At 45.2% G+C, this 15,281-nt stretch overlaps 1 protein-coding gene across 3 annotated transcripts in view; it reads left to right on the top strand.

Moving 5' to 3' along the window:
- Positions 1-3,568: 3,568 nt before the first annotated feature.
- Positions 3,569-15,281, top strand: part of LOC144510159 (netrin receptor UNC5D-like) — a 558,422-nt gene continuing 546,709 nt past the window's right edge. The window contains exon 1 of one of the 3 annotated variants that reach the window (XM_078239549.1): positions 3,569-3,866. In XM_078239549.1, coding sequence (XP_078095675.1) covers positions 3,779-3,866 — 88 coding nt within the window. In that variant the 5' untranslated portion in view covers positions 3,569-3,778. The remainder of the gene's footprint in view (positions 3,867-15,281) is intronic. The other 2 variants (XM_078239553.1, XM_078239551.1) reach the window with 2 other exon arrangements.

Genomic DNA, 15,281 nt, shown 5'->3' with positions numbered 1-15,281 from the left:
TCATGTGGGCTGCCTGTCCTGCATGCTGTTGAGCTTCTTGAGTGTTGTTGGAGTTGCATCAAGGCAAGTGGAGACTATTCCATCACACTCCTGATTTATGCCTTGTTGATGGTGGACAGGCTTTAGGGAGTCAGGTCATCTCTGCAGAACACTGTGGTTGCTCTTGCAGCCACAGTATTTTTATGGCTGGTCCAGTTCTGTTTTTGATCATAGAATCATAGAAACCTACAGTGCAGAAGGAGGCCCATCGAGTCGGCACTGACAACAATCCCACCCTGGGCCTATCACACAACCCCACACATTTACCCCGCTAATCCCTCTAACCTACTCATCCCGGGACACTATGGGCAATTTAGCATGGTCAATCAACCGAACCTGCACATCAAGTGGTCGCCACACTACCAGAAGGATGTGGAGGCTTTGGAGAGGGTACAGAAAAGCTTTACAGATGTTGCCTGGTATGGAGGGCATTAGCTATGAGGAGAGGTTGGAGAAACTTGGTTTGTCCTCATTGGAACAACGGAGGTTGAAGGGCGACCTGATAGAAGTCTACAAGTTTATGAGAGGCATGGGCAGAGTGGATAGTCAGAAGCTTTTTCCCAGGGTGGAAGAGTCAATTACTAGGGGGCACAGGTTTAAGGTGCGAGGGGCAAGGTTTAAAGGAGATGTACGAGGCAGATTTTTTACACAGAGGGTGGTGGGTGCCTGGAACTCGCTGCCGGGGGAGGTAGTGGAAGCGGATACGGTAATGACTTTTAAGGGGGGTCTTGACAAATGCATGAATAGGATGGGAATAGAGGGATGTGGTCCCCGGAAGGCTAGGGGGTTTTAGTTCAGTCAGGCAGCATGGGCGGTGCAGGCTTGGAGGGCCGGAGGGCCTGTTCCTGTGCTGTAATTTTCTTTGTTTTTTTGTTCTTTATTTGGACTGCGCCATTTGATGAGATGTTAAATTTGGGCCCTGTCTGCCCTATCTGCTGTTTGTAAATGATTATGTGACACTGTTGCAAAGGAGAGCAGTGAGTTAGCCCTGGTACAGTTACCTCCCCCGCAACAAACAATACCACGAAAAACACATTAACTGGTCAACACCACATTGCTTGTTTTTTGCACCTAAAAGTTTATTTATTAGTCACAAGTTGGCTTATATTAACACTGCAATGAAGTGACTGTGAAAATCCCCGAGTCGCCACATTACGGCGCCTGTCGGGTAAACAGAGGAAGAATTTAGCATGGCCGATCAACCTAACCCGCACATCTTTGGACTGTGGGAGGAAGCCGGAGCACCCGGAGGAAACCCACGCAGACACGGGGAGAACGTGCAAACTCCACACAGACAGCGACCCAAGCCGGGAACCGAACCCGGGTCCCTGGCGCTGTGAGGCAGCAGCAGTGCTAACCACTTGTGCCACTATGCCACCCCACCTTTCCGACTGTACAACATTGAAAAGTACTTCACGGACTTTAGAGGTGGCGGGGGTGTTTTTGCTACCTTGCGAACATGCAAGGCGTTGTTCAAACGCCAAGTATTCCTTCCTGGGTGTGGATTGAGGGAGGTGTGTTGGCCACTTTCACTGGGAGCATTTCCTCTAAATTGGTGCCACGAACATCTATTTACCTGAACAGCCCAAATCAGACCTCGGTTTAACATCTCATTAGAGGGTTGTTCGTCAAATCGACAGCGCTTTGAGCTGAGCAGCTTGAGTTGGGTGATTGATCCTCCTACCTTGTGACTCAGAGGTGAGAGTGCTACCGACTGAGACAAACTGTCACTATGTAATACGCACTGTGTAACATTAATTACCGATCTAATACTGCTATGTTGAATTGTGCAGTACATGATGTTCATCATGAAACAAATGGCTGTAACATGATGGTTACATCAAACTTACTTCAATAATATCAGCGTGGGGGGACGGGAGGGGGGGAGCTAATGTGAAACAGCACCTCAAGTAATTATGCGCTCTCTTCCCATCGGTGCCTTATTCCTAATTGGTCTTTGTAATTTTACCTGAGACGGGTTTATGCTCCACAATTTGGAGCGCTGGAAATCTGGCACTTTTATTTAAAAAATTAATAGCCTCAAATGTAAATTCTATCACCCTTCCTAATAAAAAAAATCGAATCTAAAATCGGAAGCTGCTGTACATAGTTCAGATTGTAAAGTACAGACATTCTGACAATGGGTGGGCGAAAGATTTTTAATCGCAGTTTCTCTTCACTTAACGTTTTGAATGAACTATCAATTGCGTTCCAGTCTATTTTAAAATGTTGATCTTGGACTAATTGTCCAGTGAGTGACTTCTTTTTTTTGTGCTTGTGAGGTTTGGGACTGGAATGCAGCATCTGGGTCTGGTTCCATCAGCAAAGGCTTCTATCTCAACGCTGGGGTGATGCAACAGGTTTCAGTAAAACACGGGAGAAATACAAACTTTGGTGCTGGAGCTCCAGCGGTGAACGTCGATGCTGCGAATGCACCAATCTATTTTTTTTTATTATTAGGAATTTACATTTGAAGCTCTTGTTTTTATTTTGAAATAAAGGTGCCAAATTTCCAGCCTTCCAAATTGTGCAGTGTTGTCGGTTCCCGTTCTGTCAAAATTTAGCTTTGCCGAGCCACTCCGGCCAAGAGGTGGGTGGCTGCTGCAAGGAGGAGGGTGGGGAGGGTAAATAAAAGGAGATTTTTTTTGGGGGGGGGGGGGAAATGGGGTGGGTTAAATGGGGTGGGTTAAAAAATCTTTCCCCCTCTCCTCCTCTCGCCAAGTCATGTTTATTCCCAGACCAGCATACGAACCCACCCCTGCGATGTGGCTCCACCCCCAGACCACAATGGCATTCTCACACAATCCAAACCTCCACCCATAAAACCACAGAAAAGTTATGGCACAGAAAGAGGCCATTCAGCCCATCATGTCCATGCCAGTCCAACAGTTAAAAAAATGCTAGACGTTATCAGGAATTAAGGACTACGGTTAGGAAAGAGACACTCGGGAAGTCAAACCCTTTTTCGCTGGAGTTGAAAGATTGACTCAAAGGAGCTTTGGTGATTATGAAAGGCTGTGATCTGTTTCTATTATCTGGTTGTGTTCCCATTGGAATCAAGGAGTGTTTAGTGTTGCCACCTACTTTTAAAATGGACTCGGTTGCTCGAAAAGGAGACATAATGAAGGATATGGGGAGCAAGCAGGATTGTGAATGTTCTTCACATGAGAAAGACACAGTTATCCTTTTCTACGTTGAATATTCTATATTATTAAAGTAAGTTTGATTGCAAGCAAGCTGATGTAACCATCATGTTACAGAGAGAGACCGAAAGAGACATACACACACACAGATGTTATAGCATTGCCTGCATCTGCAGACCCAGGTCTGACTGCTGCAGAGCGACACGCGTCTCCAACCTTGCCTGAGAAAGGGGGCGGGACTCCCTCCTCCCCCTCCTCTCTCATTGGCTGCCCGTCCACTGTAACATTTCATCCGTGGAACGCTGATACATGCAGCGCGGCGCTGATTGGAGGAGCCGGCTGTCAGTCAAGGCGCCCCGGCCCAATCAGTAGCGGCCGGAGCGCAGCAGGTTGGCAAAAAGGAGGAAGCTTTTGGGACCCCGCCGGCGGAGCCCGAGTTTGGTTCCAAGTGGCGGCCCGGTGTGGAAGGAGCCGCCGCCGGACCGCCGTGCAAGCCACCGCCTCCAGATGAGCGGCTGCCGATAGAGTTAAAGAAGTGGCCGGGCTTGAGGAGGTTTGCCCGCTTCCAGGGAGCACCGCGCCCAGTGAAGGGGACCATGGGGAAACTGCTGTTGGGATGCTGCTGCTGCTACTACTGCTGGCTGCTTCCTTGGGCTCTCTGCGCCACGGGTCGAGGCGAGAAGGGTAGGTAGGGGAAAATGAGATGAGTAAATTGTCACTTTCCCCCCCTTTGTTGTTGTCAGTGTATGTTAAAGCTGTGCTCCTGTCTCTCTTTCAGAGATGGGTGTGCGTGCGTGGTCTGGACACACAAGTGACAGCCACTAAGTTCATGACAGGAGCAGAGAGTGGCAATCTGGATCTGTCACTGGCGTTGGGCTCTCCTTCTCACCCTTACCTGAAATTCAGGCTCAATTGTCCCCCCCGCCCCAATGCAAACTTGCGCCCTCTTTTTAAAAAAAAATTATTATCATCATCCTGACACTAACTAATTCACTGGCCACTGCAGCCCGACTCGTACCTGTGAATCGCATGCAGTTGCCCATCAATTGAGTGCGAGGTGGTTCCGGTGCGGGAAGGGGGGATGAATGCAGTTTGTGGCCAAGCCAAGTCATTCATTCTTCCTCACCGTGTACCTCCGTGAGGCTGGAGGTACCCAGAGCTGTCTGCAGAATGAATGGGGCTGTCCAGAGAGGCTGTAGACGGTGGAAGGTGATAAGAGCGTCTATTTTTCACCTCGGTATCTCTCTCTCTCTCTCTCCGACTGCAAGACAACTGCATCGATTTTCCAATTACTGGGTCGCAATGACCGAGAATCTGTTGCAAACAGATCCTCACCCTCCCCCCCCCCCCCCCTCTCCTCCCCTCCACTGCTGGTAAGCAAGGTTAATCATCTGCTTTTGAACCATAATTCTGGGGAACAGAGTTTGCAAGTGCCTCTCTTTCTCACTCTTTTTCTGTGGAAGCCATCTGTTTTTTAAAAAAACCCTTCAGCACATTACCCCGAGGTCCAAAACTATTCCTTTAACTTCAAAGTTTCCCTCCACTGAGATTTCAGTGCAATGCTTCTGTTATTATTGAGCAAGCAAACTACAAGGTGGAACTGTCCTGAAATGTTGATTATCCAATACTGCAGGATTTTTTTTAGGGTGTGTGTGTGTGGTGTCTGCCCCCTTTTTAAGAAGTTTTCTTTCAAAGCATCACTTTGTCACTCCCTTTTCGCTACCACTTGAGATTTAGCGCACTGTCTGTCATCTGACAATTAACTCTTGTCATCCAGGTGAGGTGGACAGGGCGCCTCTGTTCCACCCCCCCCCCCTTGCTTCCAAGTTGATGCCGGAGTTAGGCTTCACAGGACTGAGAGGCAGAATTTAACTTATTCACTGAAGTCAGGTTCCCCCGTCCCGTGCGGACAGGTGTGGCAGGTAGGCACATTGGAGAGAGATGTTTCGGTGAGCACGGATTGAATGATCCGGCCACTTGCTAGGTTCAGGGAGACCAACAAATACACCGAGGGAAAAAAAAACATCTGATACACGCAGACCCCAGGTTGTTTCAACACACAGTTTGTGCACACTTTTCTACAAGCTGATAAATATGTTAGCAATTGATTTCCCCACGAACTTCTTTCCTTCGAAGCTTGTGCTTAAATACTGTATATATTTGGAAATACTGTGTGTGTGTGTGATAGGAAATTAATTTTCTTCCTCCTGTGCACAGTGCTGTCTGCAATATTCCCAGCACGGGCCGTATAAATCTTGCTTCTGTATCTTGAGTTATGGGAGGTCAGAGTGTGTTAGCTGGTCGTAGATCAGGTGGGGAAAAAAAAATCTCTGCATTAAAACACTGGCAATAAAATGCTGTAAATTAAACCTGCCTTGGGGACAGGGGTTCAGATGCATTTCTGCTTAGAAGCGAACCTTGCAAATCACTGGGAAAGGAGTTGGGGGGGGGGGGGGTGCTAATGTTTTGTCAAGTAGCAATCTCTTTTTTTAAAATGTTAGCCGCTCTTTAGTCTGTGTTCTTAATGTGACGTGTTCAGTCTGTGTTGCCTCCAAGCGTTGGACGAGTTTAAGACAATGTACCCACTTGTGATTGATTGATGGTTCTCATCCTGTCCAAGTGTGCCTCCTTCTGGAAGGGCCAGGCACTGCATCAGTCTGGCGAGCCCTTCTGAGACCATGTGCTGCAGTCTGACCTTCTCAAGGACAGTCGGGAGTCTTCTCAGAGAAGTCTGAGGTTCCATCAACAGTCTGGGCTCTACTTAATCTGAATGTTAATGGAATCAATTGTGTTGCTTCCCAGTGCAATCTCCTGCTAAGAAAAAAATCATTCTGATTGTATCGAGGTTAAAGAGCAAAGCAAAATTTCACATTCATTAAACTCTCCCTTCCAGCTTTTCCAGTTGTTTCTGTTCACTGTTGCTGATGAGTTTAATTGAAGCAGCAGTTGACTGCTGTCAAGTAAGATGCGCCCTCAGTCTTCAGTGAAGCTTTGCCCCCACCTTTCCCGCAGTGAGCATACTTCAGTTTGAAGATTGGATGAGTACTTCACAGACTCATGGAATTTCTACAGTGCAGAAGGGGGCCATTCTGCCCATCATATCTGCACCAGCTCTCTGAATGAGCAATTCATTTAGTGCACTTCTTCATCTTCTCCCTGTAACCCTGCGCATTCTTCCTTTTCAGAAAGAATGCTTCGATTGAACCTTCCTCTACCACTCTCTTAGGCAGCACATTCCAGACTTTAGCCACTCGCTGCGTAAATATTATTTTCCTCATGTCCCTTTTGCTTCTTTTACCCGTTACTTTAAATCTGTCCCCTCTCATATTTGATCCTTTCACGAGTTTGTCCCTGTCTACTCTGCCCAGATTCCTCATGATTTTGAATATCTCCAAAAGATCCCCTTGCAGCCTTCTCTTCACCAAGGAAGACAGCCCCAGCTTCTCCAATCTGTCTTCATAATTTAAGTTCCTCACCTCTGGAAACGTTCATGTGAATCTTTTCTGCACCCTCCTCAATGCCTTGACATCTTCTCGAAAGGAGAGGCGCCCAGACCTGAATGCAATACTCCAACTGAGTAACAAGGTTGAGGTTGAACTACAGATTCAATAACACCTCGTTGCTCTTGCACTCTATTCTGCCTTAATAAAATCCAGGATACTGTGCGCTTTATTAACCATGCTCTCAACCTGTCCTGCCACCTTCAATGACTTCTGTGCTCACACACCCCAGGTCCTTCTGTGCTCACACACCCCAGGTCCTTCTGTTCTCACACACCCCAGGTCCTTCTGTTCCTGCACCCATTTTAGAATTTTATATTGTCCCTCCATGTTCTTTTTATTAAAACAAATCACTTCACATTTTTCTCCATTAGATTTCATCTGTCAGCTGTGCGCCCATTTTACCGTTTTGTTCTATGACCTTTTTGAAGTTCTACGCAAGCCTCCTCACAGTTCACCATACCTGCAAGTTTCAAGGTCATCTGCCCAACTTTGAAATTGTGCCCTGAGCACCAAGGTCGTGGTCATTAATATATGTCAGAGAAAGCAACATGGACTGATCATCTTTTGTCAAACTCCAAATCGTCCAGCTGCTGTGAAAGTCCTGAGGATGGGAGACATAGAAACAAATTGAACTATTTTCTTCCAGGAAAACAAATGCACGTTTAGAGACAGTCCCACGCAAACAACTATATTTTAAATTAAAAAAAAAAATTTCACTTTCCTCTAACCTGTTAAAAGAATTTTTTTATAGGGAGCCTACAGATATCTGAGTTCAGATTTGCATACATGATGCAGATACGATTGAACATTTAGACGGAATTGGATAATTGTCAAGTTAAAACAAATTGCTGACAGTGTGCTGGGCAGTACCATTTTAACACAGACAATGTGAGAGAATGCAGATACACAGAATCTACCGGACTATTGGCGTAATTTACTCCTCTACTGATTCACGTCTGTCCTTCCCTGTTGGTCTCGTCTATCCCATCCCTCTTTTTCCTCTCTCTGGGTTAAACAAATGTACTGGAAAAGACTTGTCGTTTTTTTTTGTCTCCGAGAAAGCTGAAATGTGAAGGATGTAATTTAGAATTAATGCAAATTTAATCGTTTCCACAATGCTCTGCCGTTTCAATGACTTTTTAATTACAATATTACAATTATAGTGAGATGTATAGGTTCAGATTACAACCCCCCCAAACTCCCTTGCCTATCCTTGCGAAATGTACAACAGAATATGAAAAACAACTGTCAGGAGAAAGTCATCTTCTTCAAGGATCCTGCTGCTAATCCAATTATTGAGAATCCTGTTTTAAGTTGATGCATCACTCATTCTAAGTTTGGGCATCAAAGGGCAAGGGATTGTAAGGAATTGAGGTTCAGAGGTTCATCATCCAATGCCACATTTAGGATACTTTTACTTTGCTCCAGCGCAGATGGGCAGGTCTGGCACAGTTGTTAGAATGCCAAGTGTAAACTTGCCCCTGGAGACCCATTTGTTTATCGGTCTTCTAATGCATTACTGAACTGCAGCCTCCCATGGGGCAGACTATTTATCTCCTGTGATATAAAAGCTTTGTGTAGTGCGCATCACGTTTTAAATGTACGCGTAGAACCGTGACATCTCTCCCGTTCTTCTGATTGGCTCACTTAGTCACAGTCTGCCAATTCCACCGTGATCTTACCACTCATAAGGTGACACGTCCTGCAACCCACTGTGATCAGCAAGCACCACCAGTGGAGATCCGAAAGCAGCGCAAATTTGGTATACGTAACAGTGAGAATATTTCAACTCAACCTGTCACCCACCAACAAAAGGAGAAAATTGGCACATTCCTATTTGATGAAGGGTCAGGTTAAGTTCTTGAACACCTCCCTGTGAGTCCACCCTAACACCAACAATCATGCTGAATTGATTGATTGATTCACATCCTTGTTTCCAAACCCCTTCATTGCCTCCCATGCCCATCCTTTTGTTTCCTGTTCCAGCTTTACAACTCCCCCTCAACTCTACAAATTCTGGCCTGTTATATATCCTTGATTTTTCTTTTTAGTTGCTCCACCTTTAGAAACCATGCTTTCAGCTACCATGGCTGGTGACTCTGAAATCCCCTCCCAAAACATCTCTGCCTTTCTACCCTTGTTCTTCCTTGAAGGATCATAGAATCCCTACATTGCAGAAGGAGGCCATTCGTCCCATCAAGCCAGCACCGACAACAATCCCATCAGGGCCCTATCCTCATTTCCCCTCACAGTTACCCTGCTAATCCCCCTGACACTAAGGGGCAATTTAGCACGGCCAATCCACCTAACCTGCACATCTTTGGAGTGTGGGAGGAAACCGGAGCACCCGGAGGAAACCCACGCAGACACAGGGAGAACGTGCAGACTCCACACAGACAGTCACCCGAGGCCGGAATTGAACCCGGGTCACTGGCATTGTGAGACAGCAGTCCGAACTGCTGTGCCACCTTGCTGCCCAAGGAAACCCTAAGGCTTTGAACAAGTGTTTTTTCAGCTGCCCTCATCTCCCATTGTATTGCTTGTACCAGATTTTGTTTGATACCATTTCCCTTGGATCATTTTACTGGTTTGAGGTGTTATATAAATGCAAGTTGTTGTTGGTATTGGAAGCTTTACTGCATTTACCCTCAATTCCCTCAATGACGTTGACGCAAGTCTTTTTTCACTCCATCTTCTGGTTTCTCCAGCTTTTTTACGTGCCCTACATTTTAGCTGACAGAAAGGGTTGAGGAAAAGGATTACAAAACCAACTTGCTTCCACATTCAAAGTGAGATGCCAAAACAACTTGGAGAAAAAGGTCCAAGGTGCCACTTTCATCCTGTTCCACCATACTGGGTGTGATGCTTGAATAAAGTCGTGCTATGGATGAACTGTATGTATCACAGCAATTCCTAACCTGCTAAAATGCTGCAGATAATGGAAATCCAATACTAAAAAAAAATGAGAGGATGACGGAACCACTCAGCAGAACAGGCGGCATAGTACCATAGAATCCCTACAGTGCAGAAAGAAGCTATTCGGCCCATTGAGTCTGCACCGACTCTCCAAAAGAACATTCCACCCAGGTCCTCCCCTCCGCCCTCTCCCCGTAGCCCCATGCATTTACCATGGCTATTAACCTACACATCTTGGGACACTAACTATTAACCTACACATTTTGGGACACTAAGGGGCAATTTCGCATGGCCAATCCACCTAACCTACACATCTTTGGACAGTGGGAGGGAACCGGAGCACCCGGAGGAAACCCATGCAGACATGGGGAGAAGTTGCAAACTCTACACAGGCAATCACCCTGCTACTGATGCTGTGAGGCAGCAGTGCTAACCACTGTGCCACCCTGCCGCACCAGTGGAGAGAGAAATGGAGTTCATGTTTCAGGTGGATGAACATTTTGATTCAAGGTCGTTGATATGAGACACCAGCTCTCTCGTTCCCTCACAACAGATGTTGCCTGCTGAGAGATTCCAACGTTTTACCTTTTCCACCCATAATCTTCTAATTTCCTGCCAGTTTTATTCTGCGCCCTCTGCTGTGTGCATGTTCTTTTCTCCCACAAAACTGGGAAAGAGTGTGATTTCTAAACCTCGAGGGCACAATTGCACTCAGCCTCATTGAACCCGCTGTGCTGGTGGTAAACATCTATGACTGCCATAGGGAATACCTGCTGGGTATCAGCCTATCACTAATTGAGTGGCAGGCTTCTCGGGAGAATATTATTTGTCTTCTATTTATTTAGTGTGCAATATTGCATGTGGCAGTTATGTAAGTAGATCAGTGGATGTACACAAGTCAACCCATTCCTGTTTTCTGTTTTCTCTGCTGTTTCTCCCCTGCTGCTCCATCGCTAGATTACTCTTTCTACACAAGCTGTGGACCAACCACATATTTATTGTGCAAATGAGTCAAATGTCCTCTGCTGAGCTGACTGAATAGTTCCAAGCTGATCAGAAAGGGGCTCTCTGGACTGCCTCTTACCCTTCAGACACATTTTGATGGTCATCTAAATGGACCCTGTGAAGAATGCAGTCCATCCCCTGATTAGCCTCCACCACCGCAATGTTTTTTTTTAACATAACAGGCTTAAATTCTTTACCAGCGGGCTTGCAGTAAAAGCGAGACGTGGCTGTATGCTGGCGAATAATACAGGGGCTGGTGTTGTGACTGAATCTCTGGTCAAATTGGCGGAGGTATTTGCGCACTCCCTTTTGTGCTCTGATCCTGTTGGATGGAGAGCTACGACAGGGCATGGTGGCTGTATAAGTGTTTGTGACAAACACTGGGGTCTGGACTGGACACTGCCAGTGCCATCCTTGAATAAAAATATACTTGCTGCCAACTTGTTTGGGTTCGATTTTCTGAAGTGCACAGGTACCATTGGACATGGGTTTACACATTAGAAATGACCACATTTATGTAAAAAACTGACGGATGTATATTCATGAAACTTATAAATAGTTCAGAATAGCTTTTTTTAAGAGCCACTTCCAGTGATTTGAAAAACAGGTTGTGGACAGGGTACTCTTTATTTTAAAAACACGTATGTGTGATGAGCTAATTTTCAGCTTGGATTGATAAAGCCACAACAGGTTACCACTCTTAAGTATATCCATGACTATCTATGTCAAGTAGAGTTATACGATTGCACAATAGTTGATGATTTTATGTTTGTACTTGTGGATGCACTGATGTAGAAACCTGAACCCAGTTTGGGCCATATTTCCTGATTGCGCCCAAAGTGAAAACTCAACTCATGTAAGCTCAATATATAAGAAGTCTCACAACGTCAGGTTACAGTCCAACAGGTTTATTTGGAATCACGAGCTTTCGGAGCGCTTCTCCTTCATCCACTCACCTGATGAAGGAGCAGCGCTCCGAAAACTCGTGATTCCAATTAAACCTGTTGGACTTTAGCCTGGTTTTGTGAGACTTCTTACTGTGCCCACCCTAGTCCAATGCCAGCATCTCCACATCCAGGCCAATATGTGTTGAGCCATTGTGAGGTCTGCTGGAGATGGGTGACTGAAATGATTGGGTAAAAAGATACGAGAGCCTGACCCATTTAGGGTTGTCTCTTCCAATTAGTGAGTGCCGAGTCTGTGGGGAAGGTTACTCTTAATTGTCACATCAGTCTCCTTCACTTTCATAAACTCCACAAGTGAAGAAGAGAGCAAAACAAGATTATAAATTCCCACTAAACCCTCTCAGCAAAAACATTAGCCGACAATATTTTGACAATCCAATAAATCAGCAAAGTCCCAACAGGGATTATGTTCTGTGCATTCCTTTGGCACAGTTGACAACCCTCCTGCTTTTCAAGTCACCAGATTTCGAGTTGAAGAGTCAGGTTGAGGGTGGAATTTCACAGCCCTGTCGCGGCAGGGATGGGCCGTTCAAAGTCCATCGACTTCAGTGGAATCAGAAAATCCCACCGACCCGAGGGACTGTAAAGTTCCACCCCTTGGGCTTCATTTAACCTGACACCCCACCAGCATAAATTGAGGGTGTGCTGTATTGTCAGAGGTGCTGTGCTCCAGGCATATGGATCAGTCTGTGACGAAATCGGGATTTGTCTTTACACCCAAGAACACAAGAAATAGAAGCAGGAATAAGCCACCAGGCCCTTCAAGCCCGTCCCGCCATTCAATACGGTCATGTCTGATCTGTGTCGGCCTCAACTTCTTTTCTGTGCCGTTTCCCTGTCTATTCCTTGATGTATCAAATATTTATCCACCTCCACTTTAAATACTTCTGATGTGGAGTTGCCGGCATTGGACTGGGGATAGGCACAGTAAGTAGTCTCACAACGCCAGGTTAAAGTCCATCAGGTTTATTTGGTAGCACGAGCTTTCGGAGCACTGCTCCTTCATCAGGTGAGTGCAGGATTTGTTTCACAAACAGGGCATATATATAGACACAAACTCAATTACAAGATAATGGTTGGAATGCGAGTCTTAACAGGTAATCAAGTCTTTACAGGTGCAGACAATGTGAGTGGAGAGAGGGCTAATACTTCCAATGGTCTTATGATCTTATGTTCTAATGATCAATGTCTTGAGTCTTACATTCTGGTATATAGCCAACTTGGGACTTGGAAAGGGAGATGACTCATCATTAAGTACAAAGTGGTAAACTATGGATATTGCATTTATCTGGAGAAATTCCCGTAGATGCTGTGGGAACAGATATTGACATAGGTGGCATTTTGTCAATTGGAAGTATAATTCTAAAAAGTTGTGTGGAATTAAAATAATCTGCGTATTTTGTTGTATTTGTAAGACTGTTGTTTACTAAGGAGCGATGATTATTATTTTTTGACTGTTGCTTTTTTAAGAAGTGGTTTCATGTCAAGAAAGTTGCAGATAAATAAATATTCCACTTCTGGCTGTAAATCTTTAGTTCTGGCTTGGTGGTTACTGGAAGCTTACAAGTCACACACCTTATCCTGAAAGATATACTTTAAGATAGCAGACAGTACACCAAGAGAAAGATAGCTCTACATTTCATTCAAAGGACCTGCAAAAAGACATTAAGTTGTTAGGTTATATCGCTTCCTCATGAACGAATACTACTTTCCTCATTTTCTTATTTGTTTTGCACCATTTGATGTTTAACCAATTACTTATTGTTTTGTGCACTTTATTGGCAGGTAAGAGTGGTTCAGTCTGTTTCAACATGCGAGGTTTTTTCTTCATTAGGATAGGCAGGAGATGTAGTCAAAGAGTTGCTGATTCTCCATTATGCAGTTGATCAGCTATCACTGTTAATGATGAAATCGATGCTGCACTTTCCCACGTAGAGCAAGAAATAAAAACACAGGGTTCTTTGGGGATGCTTACAGGGCATGTTGCCCAGTTCCCTAAAATCAGTGGAAGCATTTGGGGTGTGGGAGCCTGAACTGTAACATCATCTCCCTGTCCAGTGGTATGAGTGAATGTTGAAAATCCCATGCTGTTTTCAGCATTCTCCCTCTTGTGGCACCTTGTTCTGTGCAGAACTACTTTGTGTTATCCCACATAAGTCATTAGGCTGCATGGTGATTCAGTGAGAAGCACTTTAGAGTGTTCCTGAGAGAAGCTTTGTAAGTGCAAGCCTTTTTTGGCTCCACACTATTGCATCACTTTAGAACACTTACCTTGCGAATGGTGAGCTGGCCTTTTAACCTGCGCCACTTAATTGCACAGTGATAGCAGAAATGGCATGAGACATTGAGAGTCATCCACATTGTGTCACGCATTCAGCTGAGACAGTCGCCTATTACTGAACAATTTACAGTGTGTGAACTTCCAAAAATGATGTCAGAGTGCAAATCTTAATCTGTGGTAAGTAACAGTGGATAGTCATTTGGGAGAAGAGAATGTAATTTCACTCCACAAATCAATGGTAGGCAGCAAGTTTGGGAGGCACCGGTATGACATTGGAGTTTTGGTGCCCAAAGCTTTCCCCCCCGCCCCCCCGTTCCTTGTTTTGTGTCTGGATTTATTGTACACTAATTGGTGGGAGATCGATTGTGATGATTTGTCAACCGTTCCATTACAATTGTGTTGCACAGCTTAGTTAGTTGTGAAACGGATAAAACGGATTGACCTTGGTTTTGCAATTCTACTTGTTGAAATGAAATTTGCTCAGGTGTCAGACGAGAAATTTAGCTTGTTGCTTGGAGTTTAAAAGAGGGGCAGTTCTCTTTTCGCACGTCAATGTAGATGACACTGAGCAGTGTTTTGCTTATTCCGAGAATGGATTATCCCAGCTTTGGACTCACCAGCACCATTTTTTTCCTTTCTCTCATTTCTGCTTTCTCATCTTTTCTTTAAATGTGCAGATCACTCAATTGACTATAAATGCATTTATGGCTGAGGCAAGTCTTGAGGAGGGTGGGGGGGGGAAGGGGCAGGGTTGGGAGGGGGGGGGAAAGGGGCAGGGTTGGGAGGGGCATAATCTTATTACTCTCTCATCTTGTATGTGAGTTCATCCATTCAATCATCACATTCAGCGCTCGCCCAACACTGTGAAGCCCCCGGAATGTTGCTAGATAACTTACAATGGACTCTATTGTTACTTATGCTGGAATCTATTGTTGTAAAGGGATCGCCTGTTATTGTATTATTAGTCCTTGATATTGTATTTGTTTTTTGGTGATTAGTTTCTCATTTTTGCATTATTTGTAGCCTCCCTCAAATCCCTCTCAAACACAGGCGGCACGGTAGCACAGTGGTTTGCACTGCTGCCTCACAGTGCCAGGAACCTGGGTTTGATTCTCGGCTTGGGTCACTGTCTGTGTGGAGTTTGCACGTTCTCCCCCCGTGTCTGCATGGGTTTCCTCCGAGTGCTCCGGTTTCCTCCCGCACTCTGAAAGACGTGCTGGTTAGGTACATTGACCCGAACAGGCGCCGGAGTGTGGCGACTAGGGGAATTTCACAGTAACTTCATTGTAGTGTAAATGTAAGCCTTGCTTGTGACTAATTAATAAACTTCACTTTACCTCTTTGAAAACGGCTGCATTAGTGCAAAACAACTTCCACTAATTTTTCAATATGACTTTAATCTGAGCAGGAAGTTTGCACATGGCAAATC

The sequence above is a fragment of the Mustelus asterias genome, chromosome 22 (assembly GCF_964213995.1).
Source record: "Mustelus asterias chromosome 22, sMusAst1.hap1.1, whole genome shotgun sequence".
NCBI classification, from domain to species: domain Eukaryota; kingdom Metazoa; phylum Chordata; class Chondrichthyes; order Carcharhiniformes; family Triakidae; genus Mustelus; species Mustelus asterias.
Note: the sequence above shows the minus strand (reverse complement) of the source record. Positions and strands in the feature narration are given on the sequence as shown.